General features: G+C 41.9%; 1 protein-coding gene across 25 annotated transcripts in view; it reads left to right on the top strand.

Annotated features, from left to right (window-relative positions):
- Nucleotides 1-20735, top strand: part of SYNE1 (spectrin repeat containing nuclear envelope protein 1) — a 518258-nt gene that overhangs the window by 489360 nt on the left and 8163 nt on the right. For 18 of the 25 annotated variants that reach the window (XM_074397242.1, XM_074397246.1, XM_074397241.1 and 15 more), the window contains 11 exons: nucleotides 1372-1563; nucleotides 2763-3096; nucleotides 5632-5700; nucleotides 7406-7548; nucleotides 9774-9900; nucleotides 10933-11144; nucleotides 13777-13977; nucleotides 15352-15480; nucleotides 17153-17365; nucleotides 18418-18510; nucleotides 19855-19913. In XM_074397242.1, coding sequence (XP_074253343.1) covers nucleotides 1372-1563; nucleotides 2763-3096; nucleotides 5632-5700; nucleotides 7406-7548; nucleotides 9774-9900; nucleotides 10933-11144; nucleotides 13777-13977; nucleotides 15352-15480; nucleotides 17153-17365; nucleotides 18418-18510; nucleotides 19855-19913 — 1772 coding nt within the window. The remainder of the gene's footprint in view (nucleotides 1-1371; nucleotides 1564-2762; nucleotides 3097-5631; nucleotides 5701-7405; nucleotides 7549-9773; nucleotides 9901-10932; nucleotides 11145-13776; nucleotides 13978-15351; nucleotides 15481-17152; nucleotides 17366-18417; nucleotides 18511-19854; nucleotides 19914-20735) is intronic. The other 7 variants (XM_074397250.1, XM_074397252.1, XM_074397259.1 and 4 more) reach the window with 4 other exon arrangements.

Raw genomic sequence — 20735 nt, forward strand, 5'->3', positions numbered from 1 at the left:
TTTTCACTGTATAATTCAAACACAGTGGCTAGCTAGAAATTTGAATAGGAGGGATATACATTTGATGTATGGATTTCCTAAAAGGGAGAATGTTTAACACATGAAATATTTTCCAAGGCAACTTATGAAATGTTCTTCCCGAGATAGATGGATTTTTTTTAAAGAATGGTCATGATGCCCACAATCTTTGGGTTGTTATAATCAAACAAGGAATTTGCCCTTAATCATAGATTCTCAGGACGGAAGAAACAGTAAACCCTGCTATTCTGCCTCACCCTCTCCTCTGTTTCCTCTCTGCTGTCATCTCACAGGCAAATAAATATTTACATCCTTCCACAGAAAGTTTCTGCCAAGTGGTAATTGAATCTTGTCCCTTTGGACCCTGGCAGGACGATGGAGCCTATCGCTACCCTCCCTTCTCTCCTGGCAATCTTTTTCACCATCAGACAGTTCAACTTCTCCCCAGTTTATTATCATATTGAATTAAAAGTAAACACTGAGGTTGGGTGTAGTGGCTAACCTCTATAATCCCAGCCCTTTGGGAGGCTGAAGTGGATGGATTACCTGAGATCAGGAGTTCAAGACCAGCCTGGCCAACATGGTGAAACCCCATCTCTACTAAAAGTACAAAAATTAGCCAGGAGTGGTGGTGGGCGCCTGTAATCCCAGCTACTCAGGAGGCTGAGGCAGGAGAATAGCTTTAACCTGGGAGGCAGAGGTTGTGGTGAGCCAAGATCATGCCACTACACTCCAGCCTAGGTGACGAGAGTGAGACTCCATCTCAAAAAAAAAGTGGGGGAAAACACTGAAACATGACCCCAGTGATTTAAATCTTTTGCAACACACAGAATGAGTCTAAATAATCCTCCCAGAATTCCTTGTTTTTCAAATCATTATAACTTTCCCTGCCTATGTCCTGAAATAACAAAACAGTCACCTGAGAAGAATGTGTGACATCAGATAGCTTCTCTTAGTCACGTTTGACATAGGATGAGGACATCTGAAATTAAAATGTTCAGAATATTTCTTTAAAACGCCAAATCTATTTCGGTGGCAGTGTATGGATTCCCATTGCTTTCATCAAGGATAACCAGTGCTATCAACTTAACGCTATCTGTGATGGTAAATTTCATTAGCCAAAAGTGCTTTTCTTGTCACGGAATTTGAATGTTTTTATTTATGACTCCTGTTCTGGCTTAAAATGTGTATGTTTTACTTTAGACAGTAATAGCCTCCTGGCTTGTGATTGTATATGGTAAATTAAATAGCCCCGACATGTCTTTTTTAATCTAATGAGAAATATATTACGATTCTCTTATATCAATGTAAGCAACAACAGCAACAAAATCACATGAGCTTTGCACTCCCTAGGCCTTCCAGCAGGAAATTTCATTGAACCACAGTAAGATCGAGCAGATAATTGCCCAGGGAGAGCAGCTGATAGAAAAGAGTGAGCCCCTGGATGCGGCGGTTATTGAGGAAGAGCTAGATGAGCTCCGACGTTACTGCCAGGAGGTCTTCGGGCGTGTGGAAAGATACCATAAGAAACTGATCCGCCTGCCTGTATGTAACGTTTGTTTTCTTAGTTGTCATGACATCGAAAGAGAATAAATCATGTGGGATTGAGTTGTATTGTATAGTGGGTAAGAGCCCGGATCCTGGAGCAAGAGCGCCTGAGTTCAAGTCTCAACTTTGTCCTGCATTATCGCTGTAATCTTGGGCAAGCTACTTTTTATTATTATTATTATTATTATTATTATTATTATTATTATTTGTAATGGAGACGGGGTTCCACCATGTTGGTCAGGCTGGGCTCGAATTTCTGAGCTCGGGTGATTTGAGACCTTGGCCTCCCAAAGTGCTGAGATTACAGGCATGAGCCACCGTGCCTGGCCTTGGGCAAGCTACTTACTTCACCTTTCCTGCCTCAGCTTCCTCAAAGGCAAAACTGGTTTAGTAGCAGTGACTACCTTGTAGAAAGGATTGTTTTGAGCACAAGATGAGTTAATGTATACAAAGAGCTTAGAAGAACATTTGGCTCATATCTTCTATGGAAGACAGAGAAGCCTCTAGAAGAAATAAGATGAAATGAAGCAATGTACACAGCTTCTCAATTGATGAGGTTAGGTTTAGGTGGATTTTTGTTCTTCTATTTTTCTAACTGCTGCCGTAACCACATCTTACCTATAGAGATGTTATGATTAGAATATGTGGAATCTTCTACAATCAAATCTGTTTTGTATCTGGGCCATAAGGACAAACTAAGGTCTTAGTAATTTGATCTTATTTCTTATCTCTGCCGTTGTATAGCTGTTCTGTGGTAGGCATGATACTAGATTGCCTTTCTTTATAATATTTCTTTAATCTTATATAAATTATTTGAAGTAAGTTTTAACGTTATTCCATTTTACCAACAATGAAACTGAGGCTTATGTAAAATAATTTATAAGACTTTTTAATTTTTTACCCCTCAGAAACCCTCTGGGGTGCCTAGGAGTGTTAATACCATTTTATAGATGAGAAAACTCAAGCCCAGAGGAATTAAGTTCCTTATCCAAGCTTAAACAGGAAGTACACGGCAGAACTGAGATTTCAACCCAGACAGGCAGAGTCTAGCACTATCCCATGTATTTGTGATCAGAAGATTCTTAATGTATTTTTTCATAAGAATTTAAAAATTATCCCCATTGGTAGGCAGGTGGCCCAGATGAGAAGCTAGCCTGACCACTGCAGTGACGGGGTTGCCTTGACTTCCCTTCCAGCTCCCAGACGATGAGCATGACCTATCGGACAGGGAGCTGGAGCTGGAAGACTCTGCAGCTCTGTCGGACCTGCACTGGCAAGACCGCTCTGCAGACAGCGTGCTTTCTCCGCAGCCTTCCTCCAACCCCTCCCTCTCACTTGCTCAGCCCCTCCGGAGCGAGCGGTCGGGACGAGACACCCCAGCTAGCGTGGACTCTATCCCCCTGGAGTGGGATCATGACTATGACCTCAGTCGGGACCTGGAGTCTGCAGTGTCCAGAGCTCTGCCCTCCGAGGATGAAGACGGTCAGGACGACAAAGATTTCTACCTCAGAGGAGCTGTTGGCTTATCAGGTAGGAAAGAGCGTCTCTCCCATGTGCCAGCTTAAAGCAAAGTCAGAGGGAATTAATATTGCCCTGGAATCATGACAGCTATCCAGAATCATTTGCTTCCTTCTCCCATGTGGGGAAATTGTACCTAAGTGAACTCTTAGATGTGAATGTGATTATCAAATGCAAAATTTGGTGTGGCCACTGATTTATTCCACACAGATTTGTGGTAGTAGGTGACGAGCACTTTGCCTGTTCCTGAGGATACACAATTCTTCTTCTTCTCCCAGAGCTTCTGCTGTAGTGTGGGACACTGGCAAATAAGTGAGAAACCACTGCGTGAAGTGTTTGGTGCTGAGATGGCAGTGTGGTGGCAGGACACACAAGCAGGGGCAACAGAGCCAGAGCCCTGGCTGGCGGGGGTGGGCTTCGGGGAAGAAACTGGGGAGCTGAGGCCAGAGGGTGAATTGCAGCCGGTCAGGTGGCTCAGTAGTGCTTACAGGAAGAAAGGAGGGGAAGCCTCCCTGCTTTGTGATTGGCTAGTGCTTTTGAACATCTGCAGTTTGTCTGGAATGGCCGGCAGGGAATGGACAAAGTGGAGAAGAACCTGGCTGCAAATCAGCCTGTTCATCATGGTAAAGAGCTTTGGCTCCTATCCTGAAGGTCGTGGAGCCAGAGCAGGATCTGCAGAGGGAGGTGATGGTATCCTCCCTTCTCAGGGATGTGCATATTTTTATATTGTTTCTTTCTGGATACCACAGGGAGGAGGGCATATTGGGGGTGAGAGTCCAAATGAAACCTTTTACAACCTCAGACAGAGGTAGGATGGTGGCCTGAACTAGGGAAGCAGCACTGGGAAGGGAGAGAATGGAAGAGATGTGAGAAATCACACAGAGAAGACTCCTCCGTAACTCTCATCTATTGAACTGGGATGCAGATGCTTTTCCAGGCTGGGCATCTTGGTGAAAGATGCAGTTGGCCCTAACCCCTGAGGACCACACAAGGGAAGCGGCGCTGTGGGTGTTGCTGGGCAAGGGAGGTGGGGCTGTGAGAGCAGGGAGGAAATGAGTTTGCTTGTGTGCATCCTGATCTTGAGATACCTGCAGAATATCCACACGCAAAAGTCCAGTCATAGATGCGCAGGTGTGCAGTGCAGAAGCCGGAAATGCAGGTTAGGTAGTTATCCACATGTAAATGGTCATGGTCCTGGAGTGAACGGAGGGGCTCACACAGGAAGAATATGTAAAACGGAAACATGAAAGGCCACCACCCAAGCCACACATGCGGCGAAGGGATGGACAGAGAAACAGGAACACTGTAAGGAAGGTGAATAAAAATAGAATACATAGTTGGAGGCTGATTTATGGCACTTGGAAATGCATCTCATACATTCTCTAAAAGGACATCTGGGGGATTTCTGTTTGGTTCTCATGGTTCACATCAGATTCCCAAGGGATGACACTGTCCTAAAAAGAAAATAATTTCTCTCATTTCTATTTTGTTTTTACAGTAGGACCTATTAGTCAGGCATGTGGCATCTGAAGCAGAGCCATCCAAAACTAGCCACTGGCCAGTTTGTACTGTTGAGCACTGAGACGGGACTGTGCGAATTGAGATGGATTGTGCATGGAAAACACACATATGAATTTCAGAGACTTAGTACAAAGAAAGAAAATAAAATATTTATAATAGTTATGTTGATTATGTTACCATCTCTATCTTTAACACCAAACACTATTTTTAACACTAAAATATAGTGTTAAAATGAATTTTTTATGTTTCTTTTTACTTTTTTTTTTTTTTTTTTTTTTTTGAGATGGAGTTTCGTTCTTGTTGCCCAGGCTGAAGTGCAGTGGAGCAGTCTTTGCTCACTGCAACCTCCCAGGTTCAAGTGATTTTCCTGCCTCAGCCTCCTGAGTAGCTGGTACTATAGATGAGTGCCACCATGCCCAGCTAATTTTTGTGTTTTTAGTAAAGATGAGATTTCTTCATATTGGTCAGGTTGGTCTCAAACTCCCAACCTCAGGTGATCCTCCTGCCTTGGACTCCCAAAGTGCTGGGATTACAGGTGTGAGCCACTGCACCCAGCTCTTTTTACATTTCTGATGTAGCTATGAAATCTTTAAAATTACATATAGAGTTCATATAGAAACATATGGGACAGCTCTGCTCTAAAGTCTGACTGTCTGGGCTGAAATCTCAGTTCGGCTGTGTACTTTCTGTTTAAACTTGGATAAGGAACTTAATTGCCCTGGGCCTCAGTTTTCTCCTCTATAAAATGGGAATAACACTCCCAGCTACCCTATAGGGTTTCTGTGTGGTAAATTTGTGCTTCAACCAGTGCCTGGCTCATAAAAACACTTTCAGTCACTGTGAGTTTTTACAATTCATTTCAGGAAGGCTTTGGTCAGCCTGCACACACTCTCCTCTGTGTGCTCAGAGCTATATGTCTAGAATAACTGGACTTCGTTTCTTCCCCCTAGGAAAGTTATTTTCCTGCACAAGGGAATCAAGGTTTCCAGAACGTAGCTGTCAACTTAGACTGTGCTTTTTTTGCAGATATAATGATCCCTGAAAGCCCCGAGGCCTATGTAAAACTCACAGAAAATGCAATCAAAAATACCTCTGGTAGGCACGACAAGCCGGGGCCAGCCTCCCTCCCTCTCCTGTATAACAAGCCTCCTCTCTTAGCACATCTGCTGTATCTCTCACAGCTTCGTGGCTCTAGCATGTTAAGGCACAGCCTTCCTCTCTTACTGCTGTACTAGAAAAAATGGCTGGTTAAATCCACACCAAGAATAAGATTTCACTAATCAAGTGGAACAAAATAGCTTTTCAAGTTGTTACATGGTAAATGGTCTCATTAAGTATAGACCTCTCATGCCCATTAACTGTAGAAAATACGAGAAGGAAACCCCAGTCATCAGCCTCTGTGCTGTAGTATTCTACGGGGTGTGGTAACTTCAGCTTCACTGCACGTAGACCTACTGTGGCCAGAGAGTCAGGGTGCAGACTCTGGTCCCAAATCCGCCAGCCTGCATGAGTGACCTTGGCCACATCCATCACTTCGTCCTCCCCGTCTCAGGAATCCCATATAAGACAAGGGGTGAGATCAGATTTCAGCTCAAATAGAATGCATAATTTTAATTTCAGAAGTCTTATAAAATAATTTGAAATGAAAAATGCATTCCATGGTATCTTGAGCCATAGATTTTCCTTTAAAGACAGAACTATTCCTGAAACAGGAAGAATTCAAGTAAGAAAACTGGAACCAGTTTTTCTTAGTGTTGTGTTAGACAAACTGAAGTTCAGGAGTTGAGGATCAGTAATGCGGGATGGAGAACAGAGTTTGAACGCAGTCATGTGATATTGAATCATGGAGTTACTAGTTTACACTTCACTTTTGAAGAAAAGTGAAAAGACAGAAAGGAAAGTACCATTATTGAGAGAGTGATTCTCAGTGAGAGACCTCTCCTGGGAGTATTTAGAAGGCCTTTTTCAGAAATCAATAACCTTAATAAGGCTTACTAATATTTTTTCTGCTTTCAGCCCATGCTAGCTTCACTCTGATGATCAAATGTTCTTGTGTAGTTTAGACTTTGTTATACACATACACACAACTATAATTTTACTAAGAAATGTTACAACTCTGAGAGGAGAATGAGCCAGAATTCTAGGCTATGAGTAAGAACCTGCCTAGATGGAAATGCTAGAATCTTAGCTTTCTCCTGGTTTTGTTTTTGATCTTAGATAAAAGCAAGTTGTTGCTAGTTTGATATCTCCATATATATCTATTCTGAGGCACTTTTTTTTTTTAATGAATGAATTTATCACTTAAATAAATGATGCAGCAACTCAAGCCTTCCGTGACACTGTCTTCCCCTGAGGTGCACAAAGAAAAGTCAGAAGGAGGATCTTCCCCTGCTCATTAAGTGACAGCAGAAAGAACATGAGAAAAAAAAAAACAGTTTTCTCCTTGCTGAGAAGCAGCAGACACCATTGCAGATTTTTAGAAAGGCCTTCCACATGGACAACATTCAGATGATGAGGGATTCAGCTGGAAGAGAGACAAGCGCCCAAAGCTATTCAAAACTGACTGGAGAGTTGTTTTGCAATGTCCAAGCTGCTAGGGCTCTCAAACACCTTCATCAGTTTAGCTATTTTAATGTCTAACCCACCAGCACGATGGTACTAAATTTGCTTTGTAGTTACCCTCACCTGCCGTTTCTATGCTGCTGTAACTGAAACCATTTCTGAAACTTCTCCTTGAATATCAAGCTTCAAATAAGTCCAATAGTTTGTCCGGTAAAGATTCTTATGGTTGCTACCGCAGGGGACCACAGTGCCCTAGAGTCACAGATCCGACAGCTGGGCAGAGCCCTGGATGAGAGCCGCTTTCAGATACAGCAAACCGAAAATATCATTCGCAGCAAAACTCCCACGGGGCCGGAGCTAGACACCAGCTACAAAGGCTACGTAAGTATCCTGGCCATCCTGATCCTGACCTGTAGGAAACCACAGTTCTGTGACAAAGAACAGTTCGTCTGCAGCACAAGGGCTTTAGGTAGTCTCTGAATACCATGCTACCCTTGAACTCATGAATGTGGATGTGCAAAGCCAAGCCCTGTTATTAAGTTACCATTTGAGTAGAACTCGTCTGGGTTTAGGGCCACAAACCTATTGTAATGACAAACCTGTTCCTTTACGCTGAGCACTGAGGGAGATCCTTTTCATGGACAGCAACAAAATACTTTGGCTCCCAAAAGTCATTAGGCATTTCTCCAAATTCAACTAATAATTTTTGAACCAAGGTTATCCTTGGAGCAGCAGATTTTAGCTAATGGATTACTAACATGCAGTTTTTTTGTGAATGACCTTGGGGATGTTTTTCTCTTCTGTTTTTAGTATGCTCAGTTCTAACAAGAGGTGGTTGGGGAAAAGAGAGCAAGGTATTGGCTATACTACCAGTTCTAGCTATGCAGTTATTAGCTATATATGATAAAGTCTATCGGAGCGTGATTTGCCCTACTCGAGTTACTGACCCGATAATTTTTCTCAGACAACTACCTGTTTTCCTGCACATACTTAGGAGAATTTTAAAGCCAGTCTCTTCCCTGCCTCGTGTCTTCTTTTACATCCAAAAGACTGCTTAGTATAAAAAAAGAAAAATGAATTTCTCCAAAGCTAGTCACAACTCACCTGTTCTACTTTTTAAAATTAGGGAAGAGCATTGTTCTAGCTATATATGTTGATTTTATTATCCTCACCGTAACAGGGAGCAGTCAGTGATGAGTTTGTTTCCTATTCAGTTTGGCCTATTACACCAACTTCTATTATAGTGAAGCCGCTTCTTAAAAATACATATGATATAGTTTTATGATAATCATGCTGACATCACTGGGATTACACTTAACCTCAGCCAAAAGTAATCAAAGTAACTTAATGGCATTATGATTTCTTAAAGGCTTTATGGTAAGTACAGCAGGAATATTTTGAAATGATTTGTTATTTTAAATACTGTATGTGATATTAAAAATGAATTGGGAAGCTTTTCTTTGACTTAGAATACAGTCCCTTGATACCTATTAAACATTGCTTACATTTTTAAATAAAACAGCTGGCTTTGCTAGTACTGTATAATTTTAAGTATTTTAATTATTTAATGCAAGAAAGTTCCCATGAGACTTGTGGTAACATTATCATTCCCACATTTCAATTTAAGGAAGAGAAAGAGGGAGCAACTTGCCAAAAATTATATACTGCATTGCCAGCTGAGGGCTCTGGGTTTTAAATCGCAGATTGGTTTAATCTGTTTTGATTCATGAATCTTAAAGAAACTTCAAGGACTTCCCATGCAAAGTCATGTATGCAAAGTCTATTTTTAAGGCATTGCTTTTTGTATATGAATGTGTCACCAGTTTAAAAGGCATGTTTTTGAACTTCGCTTATTTAAGTTGTTTTTTTAAGACACATGGTCTCATACTCTGTCACCCAGGCTCTAGGGCGGTGTCAGGATCTTTGCTCACTGCGTGCAGCTGAATTCCTGAACTCAAGCAACCTTCTCACCTTAACACGCTGAATAGCTGGGACTACAGGTGCTCACCACCATGCCTGGCTAATTCTTTAAATATTTTATAGAGACAGGCTCTCACTATGTTGCCCAGGCTGGTCATGAACTCCTAGGCTCAAGTGATCTTCCCACCTTGGCCCCCAAAGTGCTGGGATTAGAAGCGAGAGCCACTGTGCCCAGCCTAACTTTGTTTATTTTTCTTTTTTATCTTTTTAAGACTGGACCTCACTGTCAGAGAGGCTGGAGCACAGCAGCACAATCACAGCTCACTGCAGCCTTGATCCCCTGGACTGAGATGATCCATCTCAGCCTCCCAGGTAGCTGAGCCTACAGATGCACACCACCATGCCTGGCTATTTTTTGTATTTTATGTAGAGACAGGGTTTTACCATGTTCCCCAGGCTGGTCTCAAACTCCTGAGTTCAAACAATCCATCTTCCTTGGCCTCTCAAAGTGCTGGGATCACAGGCCTGAGCCCCTGCACTCGGCCGTCTTATTTTTAGCAGGGTGACGCAGAGGACCCAAACACAGACACTTCACTTGCTGAGAAACTACTAAGATATTTTTCCCCAGAATCTTTTGCACTCATGAAGATTTGGGTGACAGGGGCTGGTTGTTTATGTCTGAACAGATGAAACTACTGGGCGAATGCAGTGGCAGTATAGACTCCGTGAAGAGACTGGAGCACAAGCTGAAGGAGGAAGAGGAGAGCCTTCCTGGCTTTGTGAACCTGCATAGTACCGAAACTCAAATGGCTGGTGAGTGCATAGCGCCCAGTTCAAGAAACAGTGAATGAAATAGAAGATCCAGAAGCACTTCGCAAACAGCTAAGTTCCACTGAGGCTACATGACCTTCTACACTGTTCTATCCTGAGAATTTCCTTCCAAGTTCTTTATAACAGTCTCCTTTGACAGTGAGGGGAATGATGCTGCCATCATGGTCATTTTGCCCATGTTTCATTTATTATTATTATTTGAGACAGAGTCTTGCTCTGTCAGCAGGCTGGAGTGCAGTGGCGCAATCTTGGCTCACTGCAACTTCCGTCTTCTAGATTCAAACAATTTTCCTGCCTCAGCCTCCTGAATAGCTGGGATGACAGGTATGCAGCACCACACCAGGCTAATTTTTTTTTTGTATTTTTAGTAGAGACGGAGTTTCACCGTATTGGCCAGGATGGTCTCGAACTCCTGACCTCATGATCCACTGCCTCGACTTCCGACAGTGCTGGAATTACAGGCATGAGCCACCATGCCACCACACCTTATTATTATTATTTTTAATATTGATATGAGGTGTCACTATGTTGCCCAGACTTGACTCCAACTCCTGAGCTCAAGTAATCCTCCCGCCTCCCCTCGAGGAGCTGGGATGACAGGCGCTCACTGCCACCCCACCTCTCATGTTCCAATTATTTTAATGCCCCGTCTCTCACATATCTCATCAGACATTTTATGTGTGTGTGCTCAGAGCCTTATTTTAGAAGGGATCCAGGAATTGAATGACACTTCTTCATGCACATGACTGCTTATTACTTTGTAAACCTCTTTACAGTGTTAACTCCCATGTAGCTAACTTTTTTGCTTCATTATTATTAGAAACACAAATAGAAAAAACACAGCCATTGTACCCATGTAACTGTTATTTCCAGACAACAACAACAAAAATGCCCAGTGGAATTACTTTTCTTTCTGCTGCTATTTAAAGTTAGCTGCCAACCTGTGTTTAAAGCATTTCACAAACGTCACATGTGGAGGAAAAGAATCTCACTATTCTATGGATGTCTTGCCAGGCGTGATTGACCGATGGGAGCTTCTCCAGGCCCAGGCACTGAGCAAGGAGTTGAGGATGAAGCAGAACCTCCAGAAATGGCAACAGTTTAACTCGGACTTGAACAGCATCTGGGCCTGGCTGGGGGACACGGAGGAGGAGCTGGAGCATCTCCAGCATCTAGAGCTCAGCACTGACATCCAGACCATCGAGCTTCAGATCAAAAAGCTCAAGGTAGCTCCCCTTGCCTTTCCCACGGCAGACAAACAGTGTCACTGTGTGAATGGCAGTGCAGCTGGCACCTCTAGCTTGATCTGCTCTTACACAGCAGCAGAAAAGGGATCTAACAAAAATGAGTGAGAATGCGCTCCTCACCTCCAGCCAGCCCAAATCCCTGTGTTCCAAAGATGGTTTTCAAAGGCAGAAAATGGACCACGTTGTAGAACTATCCACACTGTAAATAATCACGCATGATCTAACAAATTGATATTTTAAGAAATGTCCAATTTAAGTTTCATGGGACATCCGGGTACCCCTAGGACTTATGAGAACTCTTTTTAATGGAAACACAGAATGACCAGGGTGCTGCAGGTCTATACCTAGAGCTGGAGAGAAATCCTCTCCAAAATTGTATCTGCATGAATTTGTGGGGAACGTAATGAAATTATCTGACCTCAAGTAATGAAACTTCTGTAATTGATTACAGTAGTAGAAGCAATTTTTGCTATAATAAATAAAACTCTAGAGTAATTGTGGTAAAACACCTGGCATTTGCATTTGATTTTGGTTTGGCCCGCATGGATATAGTACACAAAATAACTTCCCTTACTTAACTTCAGCTCTAGATCTTAAAATCCTCCTTAACCCTGCTACTAAAATGCATTAATATATGGAGACTGTTGTGAGCATCTGACAGACTGAGAGCTCAGTTTCTTTTTAAAACCCATCAGTACTTGTTTTTTCCTGTTTGGACAGCATTAAAATGTGCTTCTCAAAATGTAGCTACCCAGGTTCTCTGGGGTCGGGATAAGGAATGAAGTGTGTGCTGCTTTTGTGTTTCTGTGGTTTTAATATATGCCTTTTATTTTGGTTTGATGTTTTTGTGGCTTGCTTTTAGTGATTGTGTGATTTTGTTTTAATTTTTTTTTTTTTTTTTTTTTTTTTTTTGAGACCAAGTCTCACACTATTACCCAGGTTGGAGTGCAACGGTGCGATCTTGGTTCACTGTAACCTGTCTCCTGGGTTCAAGCGATTCTCCTGCCTCAAGGCCTCCTGATTAGCTGGGACTACAGGCACGCACCACCATGCCTAGCTATTTTTTTGTATTTTTAGTGGAGACAGGGTTTTGCCATGTTGGCCACGCTGGCCTCAAACTCCTGACCTCAGGTCATCTGCTGGCCTCAGCCTCCCAAATTGCTGGGATTACAGGCATGAGCCACCACGCCCAGCTCAGTTTAATTTTCAAACATAGAAAACTTTAAACCCAAGAAATGAATCTTCCCTGAGGTGCTCCAAAAGGTGCATCTTTATAGAAAGGCCTCTACACCACCCCATGAATTTCAGGACAAAGTACCACATGAGAGATTTACAATATCTGCATTATGAAATGCATTTTTCTCTCGAGTCCCCAAATTACTCTAGCAGGGTTGCATTAGAACTAGATTCCTTGAAGAGCTGATGAAGCCAATGCTGGTCAGGGTCTGAGACCTCAGAGAGATTAGAGTAGGGAAAAAAGACCTTGAAAGTGACCCTGCATAACAAGAAAAAGACACCCTCCTTGGTGCCTTCTCCTGATCCTTCCTGTCGCTGTTTCCTCTGAAAAACTCTGTGGAATATTTAAGTATTTTCCACAGTGTCTCTTCATCCCATGTTGTCTGGGTGGTTGAATCTATTCTACAGTATGTTAAGAACCTATTGAGAAGTGAAAAATCAAGACATATTGGGGACATGGCAGGACTAGTGAGAAATGATTTTAAAATGCAGCCTAGGTCATTGTAACTTCCAGGATCTCTCACCCTAACTGGATTGGGGGATTTTAAACAGTACCCCGATACTCAATTACTAATACAGACTCCTGTGCTCTAGTTCTTGGAATTGAGCACTGGATGTTCTGGAAACGCACAAAGCCAAAAATCAGTCGCCTGGTTGTTGTGAAATCAAACCTAACTGGTTACCTCATGAAACACCCAATTCATTCTCCCTACATTTCACTTCAGTGTTGCCTGTGACATAGGCAGTATTCTCAGCCTGTGGCCCACTGAACCTGCAGATTCAGGATATCTGGAGCCCAGGGCCCTGGAATCTGTTTTCTTTGCTTCATTCTTACATCCACAAATTTGAGTTTTGTTGTGGTCGAACCTCTGTACAGAGTGTGCAATCAGTCATACTCCTCAGTGAGGCTACTGCCCAGGGGTACTGTTGTTTCCTGCAAGGCTCCTCTTCGCTTTATTCCTCCTCCCTGCACCCGATAGCCTGGCTGAACTGTATGTTCCTATTTTATTTTCAAAATGGTAGCTGTTCTGAAATAGTTAGCAGGCATTTTTTATTCAGAACTATTCTTTTAAAATGTGGATTTGTGTGTGTACACGTATTGAGGCTGTTGTGTTCAGTGTAACATTCGGTTTCTGACGTTTTCACTCTACACTTTGTTTTCTTAAAACTCATCCATGTTGTTAAGTACTCATCTAATTCATTTCTTCCAACTGCCATACAGTCTTCACTGGTGTGCCCCCGCTGTCTTTTTACGTAGCCATCCTGCTAAGGCCAGTTTTAATTAATGGATCTTTTCATTTGGGTGAAGCATTTTCAAGGGAAAATATCTTTGCCATTATTGTCCTTGTTTGATTGTCCTTTTTGTTCTTTTCAGGAGCTCCAGAAGGCCGTGGACCACCGCAAAGCCATCATCCTCTCCATCAATCTCTGCAGCCCCGAGTTCACCCAGGCTGACAGCAAGGAGAGCCGGGACCTGCAGGATCGCTTGTCACAGATGAATGGGCGCTGGGACCGCGTGTGCTCCCTGCTGGAGGAGTGGCGGGGCCTGCTGCAGGATGCGCTGATGCAGTGCCAGGTCCGTAGAGCTTTGAGCAGCAGGTGACTCAGAGCCAGACACTAGCAATTTAGCTGAGTGTGTGACTCAGTGTATCATTGTTTCCAGAGGGATGCAGTTGCCCTCCAAAGTCAGTATTTCAGTGATGTAACCTTGTGCCCACTCTTTTCATTTGACTTGAGCATTTCTACATGTGACCATGTTCAAACTCTCCAGATCCTATCTTCTGTCCAGATGAGAAGAGACTATTTCTCATGTTTATCTCAGTCCCAATGTTTCTTCTGTGACTCATTCATTTATTTCCTTTATTTATTCAACAGATATTTACTGGGCAAGTAGACAAATCTTTCTTGAACATCAAAGTGAGCATTACAAATATTTATCCATCCGTTCATACTATAATTTTTTGTTGGGTATTCACTGTGTGGCAGATGTGGTGCTAAACCATTGGAAACAGCATGGCCTCTGCTTTTGTTGGGGAGGACAAGATCAATTAAATGCAAGTAAATAATTAAACAAGATACTAACAGACGCGGATGATAAAAGTAACTGAGAAAAGCCACTTTGAGAGGGTAGTCAGGGAATTTATTTGGCTCTTTGAGCTAACATTGGAAGGGTGTTGCTATGAAGGTAATATAACAAATGGGAAGTCCCAGAAGCAGGAAAGGACTTAATGTCTTTAGGAACAGAAAAAAGGCCACTGTGACCAGAGTGTAGTCAGTGAGCCGAGCCAGGTAGTGATAAGGAAGACTGAGAAGGTTGTAGGTCCTCAGATGGCTTTGTAGGTCCAGGCCAGGAGATTGGATCATATTCTGAGCACGATGGAAAGCCTTGGAAGGATTTGAAGCCTGCTCTCCAGATTTATGCATGCCCCAAGACTAATAGTTCCTTGAAAGCAGCTACCTAAACTGTTTCACCTCTGCACTCATTTCCAGTACAGTGCCTTATATTTAGGAAATCTTTAGTAAATGTATGTTGAATAAATAAATGGATGAATGAATGAGAGACTAAATGAATGAATGAAGGGGATATGAGATTCAGCCAAGGTAGGTTTTAAAAGATGGAAAGATTTGAATTCACAGAGAAGAGAGGGCAGCAGAGATGCTTCCTTCTAAACTGTATAATAGCACTACTCTTTTTTCAGAAATTAAGTATTTTGATGCCAATTTTTCTTTTGTCTAAATTTTCCTCCAAGTAATAAATTAGATGCTTTTGGTAAGAACATGAACTCACAATCAGGTCATTACAACAGCACCAGTGCCTTCCTCAGAAAGGAGTTACGTGTATGTTCTTAAAATCAACCTATGTTTGCTAATAGTGGCAGTTCAAAGACATTTAAGTTGTGAGAAAAAGAAAAATACATGATCTACAGTTACTTAAGACTGTTTTCTGTAGGGTTTCCATGAAATGAGCCATGGTTTGCTTCTTATGCTGGAGAACATTGACAGAAGAAAAAATGAAATTGTCCCTATTGATCCTAGCCTTGATGCAGAGGTACTTCAGGACCATCACAAACAGCTTATGGTAAGAAGTGTGAACTCTGGCAGCCTCTAGTTTTTTTTGCTTTTTTTGTTTTTTTTTTTTGTTGTTGTTGTTGTTGTTTTTGTTTTTTTAGCAGGGTTGCATTTCATTTACAGAAAATGAATATAAGTGTTGTGTCTTTTTTAACCTTTTGCATTATAGTCTCTATTTTACACTTTTCATACTCCCTGTGGTTTCCAATCTTTGTAAAGCAAACATGTGCATGGAAGATGATATCTGCTAGCTTTAGAATCTGGTTCTAAAGTCATTGCTCAATTGTAAAAATCTTAGTGTCCTCAATCAGTCTTAATTAGCTTATGTTGTTTATTAAGGCAGCTTAATTTCAACTTTATGTTACATCTATGGCCCAGAAGTATATTTGGTGGCTTATAGTAAAAAACCATTAAAGTATTAGAATAGAATGAGACAATGAAGTCTTTTGTTTGTTGGTTTGTTGTTGTTGTTGTTGTTGTTGTTGTTGTTGTTGTTGTTTTGAGATGAAGTCTCACTCTGTCACTCAGGGTGGAGTGCAGTGGTGCGATCTCAGCTCACTGGAACACCCATCTCCAGGGTTGGAGCAATTCTCCTGCCTCAGCCTCCCGAGCAGCTGGGACTACAGGTGTGCACCACCACTCCTCACTCATCCTTGGTATTTTTAGTAGAGACAGGATTTCACCATGTTGGTCAGGCTGGTCTCAAACTCCTGGCCTCAGGTGATCTGCCTGCCTCAGCCTCCATAGTGCTGGGATTACAGGCGTGAGCCACCATGTACAGCCAAGTCTTTTTAAGAGAAATTAAATATGCCAAATTAAACATGAACTTTAGCGTCAACTTTTCTGAAAGCTAAAACAAAATGGGAAACAATGAGTAAACTTACTTTCATTATCCGACAAAAACAAAACATACCAGTTCTCGAGGAAGGAGAAACTTTTTCTAGCACCAAATACAAAAGGAAATTAACTGGTAGACTCTTATACAAGGATCTTTGAACAATATAATGTACAATGTATTTAAGTGATTTTATAGAAGATAAGGAAGCATATTTGAGTTCCATTAGAAGAAAATGCTGTGCACTTTGTAGCTTTCTGTATTTTTAAAATGTTATGCTTTAACATTTAACACTCACCTAAACTACAGAATTGGTACCTTTTAATTCAGTACCATAATAGTCTTAGAAATCTGGAGGAAATAGCTACGGAACCGCATTTTACTTCACTTTGACCTCTGGCATTAAGCTGTGAATGATGAATGACCCTTTTTAAAAAAAAAAAAAATCTTGACTAGATATCAGAGGATACCTAGACATACTTCTGTTTTGCTATACTTCATGTTGTGCTTTTCTGTTTAAAAGACTATCTTATATCTCACTTGCATACTAATCTATATTTTAAGTACTTTCATATATACATTAACCAATTTGAACCTTCCAATAATACTGTGGACCAGGCATCAAATCAAACTGAGATCAGAAAGGGTGAGGGTTCTTATAGAATATTTTTGGCAGAGGCAGGATTAGAACTCAAGCCGTGGGCTGTTGCATCCTTTAGTATGTGAGCTCCACATTTGGTGCTCAGGTATAATTTCCCACCAAGTGAAGGTGATCTCATTCTGTACTTTTGGAACTTTTGCCAATTACGAAAATGCTTAGAAACATTATTTATTTTGGTATGCATAGCAAATAAGGCATGAGCTGTTGGAATCCCAGCTCAGAGTAGCCTCATTGCAAGACATGTCTTGCCAACTGCTGGTGAATGCTGAAGGAGCAGACTGTTTAGAAGCCAAAGAAAAAGTCCATGTTATTGGAAATCGGCTCAAACTTCTCTTGAAGGAGGTCAGTCGTCATATCAAGGAACTGGAGAAGTTATTAGACGTGTCAAGTAGTCAGCAGGTAAGCTCTAAACAGACATCATCGTGTAGCATTCCTTACTGGAAACCAAAGAAGCATCATCTTCATGCATTTTAGAAAGACTTTGAATATAGTACTTATCAGAATGGAGTGTCTGCTCTCAGTCACAGCTCTTACAAGTCCTATCTCAAAAAAAAAAAAAAGCAGCCACATAAACTTTTATAACACGACACTGCTTTGATTCTGTTAAATCCAAAAGCTCTCTTGTCGTTGTTACTAATGCTATTACCACAACTGCTGTGGCATTTTTTTTTTTCACCTGTTTAAGAATTTACACATTTCAGTTACACAACCATGGTAGAGCAAACCAATTGTTGTATGTGAGTTTTGTACTTAATCCCTCTAAGGCATGACTTCTCCATTAGGTATGCAGTAAAAAGCGTAAAAAACGAACCTCTACTCATTTAATTTTTTATATTTTTTTCTAAAAATCGATTGCATTGTGGTATTATTGGTTTTGAGAAATGCATTTGCAGGTAGGGCAACGCCTGGTAAGATTTCAGCCTTTGTGATGTGACATCCTGTCATGAACACACACTTTGCCCTGCTGTAAGCATGCAAAAGAACAATCCACTCTGAATAGCAGCAGTGCCAAAAATAATAAAGTCTTTCTAATGCTAAAAGGCAGACTGCTGGATGCCTTTTCTTCTAACTGGAATATGTTTATTTCTCTTCGGCCTGAGGGACCAGCAGCCTCCACGGCAGACTTCTTCCCCTCCCAAGCCATTATCAACTCATTCACATCCATGTCTCCGAGAAATAATAAAGCTCTAAGTGAAACATGGCAGTAGCAAAATCAGAGCTGTATTTTTCAGAAGGGCCAAACAGACAGCTAGGAAATCCCAACATACTAGAAGAATTTGGTCCTGTTCTTCTTGTAGCTGTCTGATTCCATCTTTCCCAAGGAGTGGTTTGATTTTTTTGGTGGAGACACCGGGGGTGGATGGAGACGGAGTGGGAAGCAGCGTGGTGCAACACAGAGCCCCCGTGGGGCTGGGAGACGAAGTTGTTAAAAGACTCTTTCTCCCACATAGGATTTGTCTTCCTGGTCCTCTGCCGATGAACTGGACACTTCAGGGTCTGTGAGTCCCACATCAGGAAGGAGCACCCCAAACAGACAGAAAACGGTAACTTTCCACTGGTCGTTTTTCAGTTGGCCCATGGGAGGGAACACTGGAGGAGTGACGTGTTTGTACCCACCACAGGGTTCGCAGGCAGGCGTCCCTTCCCGACAAGGGCTGTCACACAGGGTAGTGCGCTTCCTCCGCCCTGCCACGTGCCCTCCCAGCATGTGCTCAGGAATGGAAAAGAGCGATTCTGGTTTTCAAAAGAATCAGGACTCAACCTGTGGCTGGTATGCAGGAAGAACATTTATTTTTCTTGCTCAAGTAAGAAAATGGCTAGAATGGTGCCCGTTTGTCCCTTCGGTGGCTCCTTTCTTCAAGCCACGGCTGCCACGACTGTTTTAAAAGGTAGGCTGCCACCTGCAGGGGCGCCTTGGCGGGAGGTGCACAGAACCGTGAACGCCTGTGAGCCACTGACTCATTAAGGCAAGTTGAGGTTCTGGTGACGCTCAAGCTAAGCCGCTTCTGGGTGGTGGTCCTGAAGGTCTGCGGCAACCGTGCCGCCCCTAAAATGGCAACAACTCACCCGCAGGCCTTGGTGGGGGCTGCCTCACTGAACACAAGGGATGAAAGCACAAATTCGGCCCCTGCTACCCTCTATGCCTTGATTTCTCTGTGTAATTAGAAGCTTGTTTTTTGTTTTGTTATATATATTTTGTCCAGCTTTATGATTATATTCATTCCATTTTTTTTCCTTAGTTTTTAGAAGTTTTGATTTCATTCGACTTTTTTTTTTGTTATAAACATTTATGTCCTAAGCTGATAAATGTATTACCTTTTTTAGGATTTTTGTTTTTACTGCATTCACTAGTTTCCTATAGATCCTAGTATAAGAATGTGAAGGAATACTGGCTTTTCAAGTCAAATTTTAACCTTTCTTTAACTGGAATATTTAAGTTGGGCTTTATCACTACAAAGACCAATCTCGTATTGCCATTGTTAATTTTTACGGGCCAAGAATGTTGACACTGTTTCAGTATTCTAAAAGATGAAAAAAAATATGTAAAGTATCTTTGAAATCCATGGTATGGTATAGGGCATTTTATATGTATTGTAAATAAATATACACGTGTATTTCTACCATGAAAAGTCAGGAGAAATCTGCCCACCATCATGTGGACTCTGGAATCCCCACTTGTGTTTTATGCATGGCTAGTCACATAAATGTAAATTTATTTCACTTCTTCAACAAAAGAAAAGCCAGTTTCCTTAATTCATGGGTACTGATCATTTCATTTGATTTATTTTTCCTTTGCTGCACTTTTAGTTTGATTTTCATTAGTAGCTTGTCTTTATTTGCCTGGACTGAACATTCTTCTTTCTTTACCCCCTGTTCATTGCAAACAGCCACGAGGCAAGTGTAGTCTCTCCCAGCCTGGACCCTCTGTCAGCAGTCCACATAGCAGGTACCTCATTCTCCTGGTTTCCACACTGTTCTAGAACCCCAAGAGGATGATGAAAATTGTCCATGATTTAGGTAGGCCTATATCTGGTCTGCCTCAGGGTAGTTGGGAAATTACTCATTTCAGTCCACACCCTTTCCTCATAAACTGGAAGAGATGTTTCTAAATGAAATGTCCAAGTAAATTTCAGAGCATAAAATATTTGGACTCCGTGAAAATTCTGTTTGTCTCAACATAGCCCATCTGATACTTTTCCCCAAATTGTCAATAAGGATTTGATGAAAACTGGTGGCACCACGGCCATTTGATTCATGGCAGACTTTTATCATCCTCTTTATTTCTAGAGTTTACAATAAGACAGGTAATCGATCAGTGAATTCTTTTACCATTCACAGAACCCACAAATCTGAATAAAATATACTAACATCTCCAGCTTTTTATTTTCTTTTCATGTTTTATCCAGATTGTGGGTTTTGAATTCTCAAAATGGGAAGTCCTAATTTGGTGTTCATTGAAAATTTAAAAGCATCTTCTCTTTTCTGCTTATCCTAAAACTTCCCTTCAGCCAGCATACCCAGCCACTCACTTTCCGGGCACTTGGCAAGCTCTCTCACTCTGGAACCCGCAGCAGCCAGTGCCCCTGCCCAGTCACCTCCCCAGAGCAACTCGCAGCTGCCGCTCTGTGCCTCCCGCCTGGCCTCCTGCAGTTAGCAGTGCTTTGCCTTCTTTTGTGTTGTCAGTGTGGTGTCCTGTGCTCCTCTGCTCCTCCACTGATCAGTTCAAGTTTCCCCAGACAATGTTCTAAAAAATGAAAACTCTGTCCTC

Source organism: Saimiri boliviensis, chromosome 4, assembly GCF_048565385.1.
Source record: "Saimiri boliviensis isolate mSaiBol1 chromosome 4, mSaiBol1.pri, whole genome shotgun sequence".
Taxonomy (NCBI): Eukaryota; Metazoa; Chordata; class Mammalia; order Primates; family Cebidae; genus Saimiri; species Saimiri boliviensis.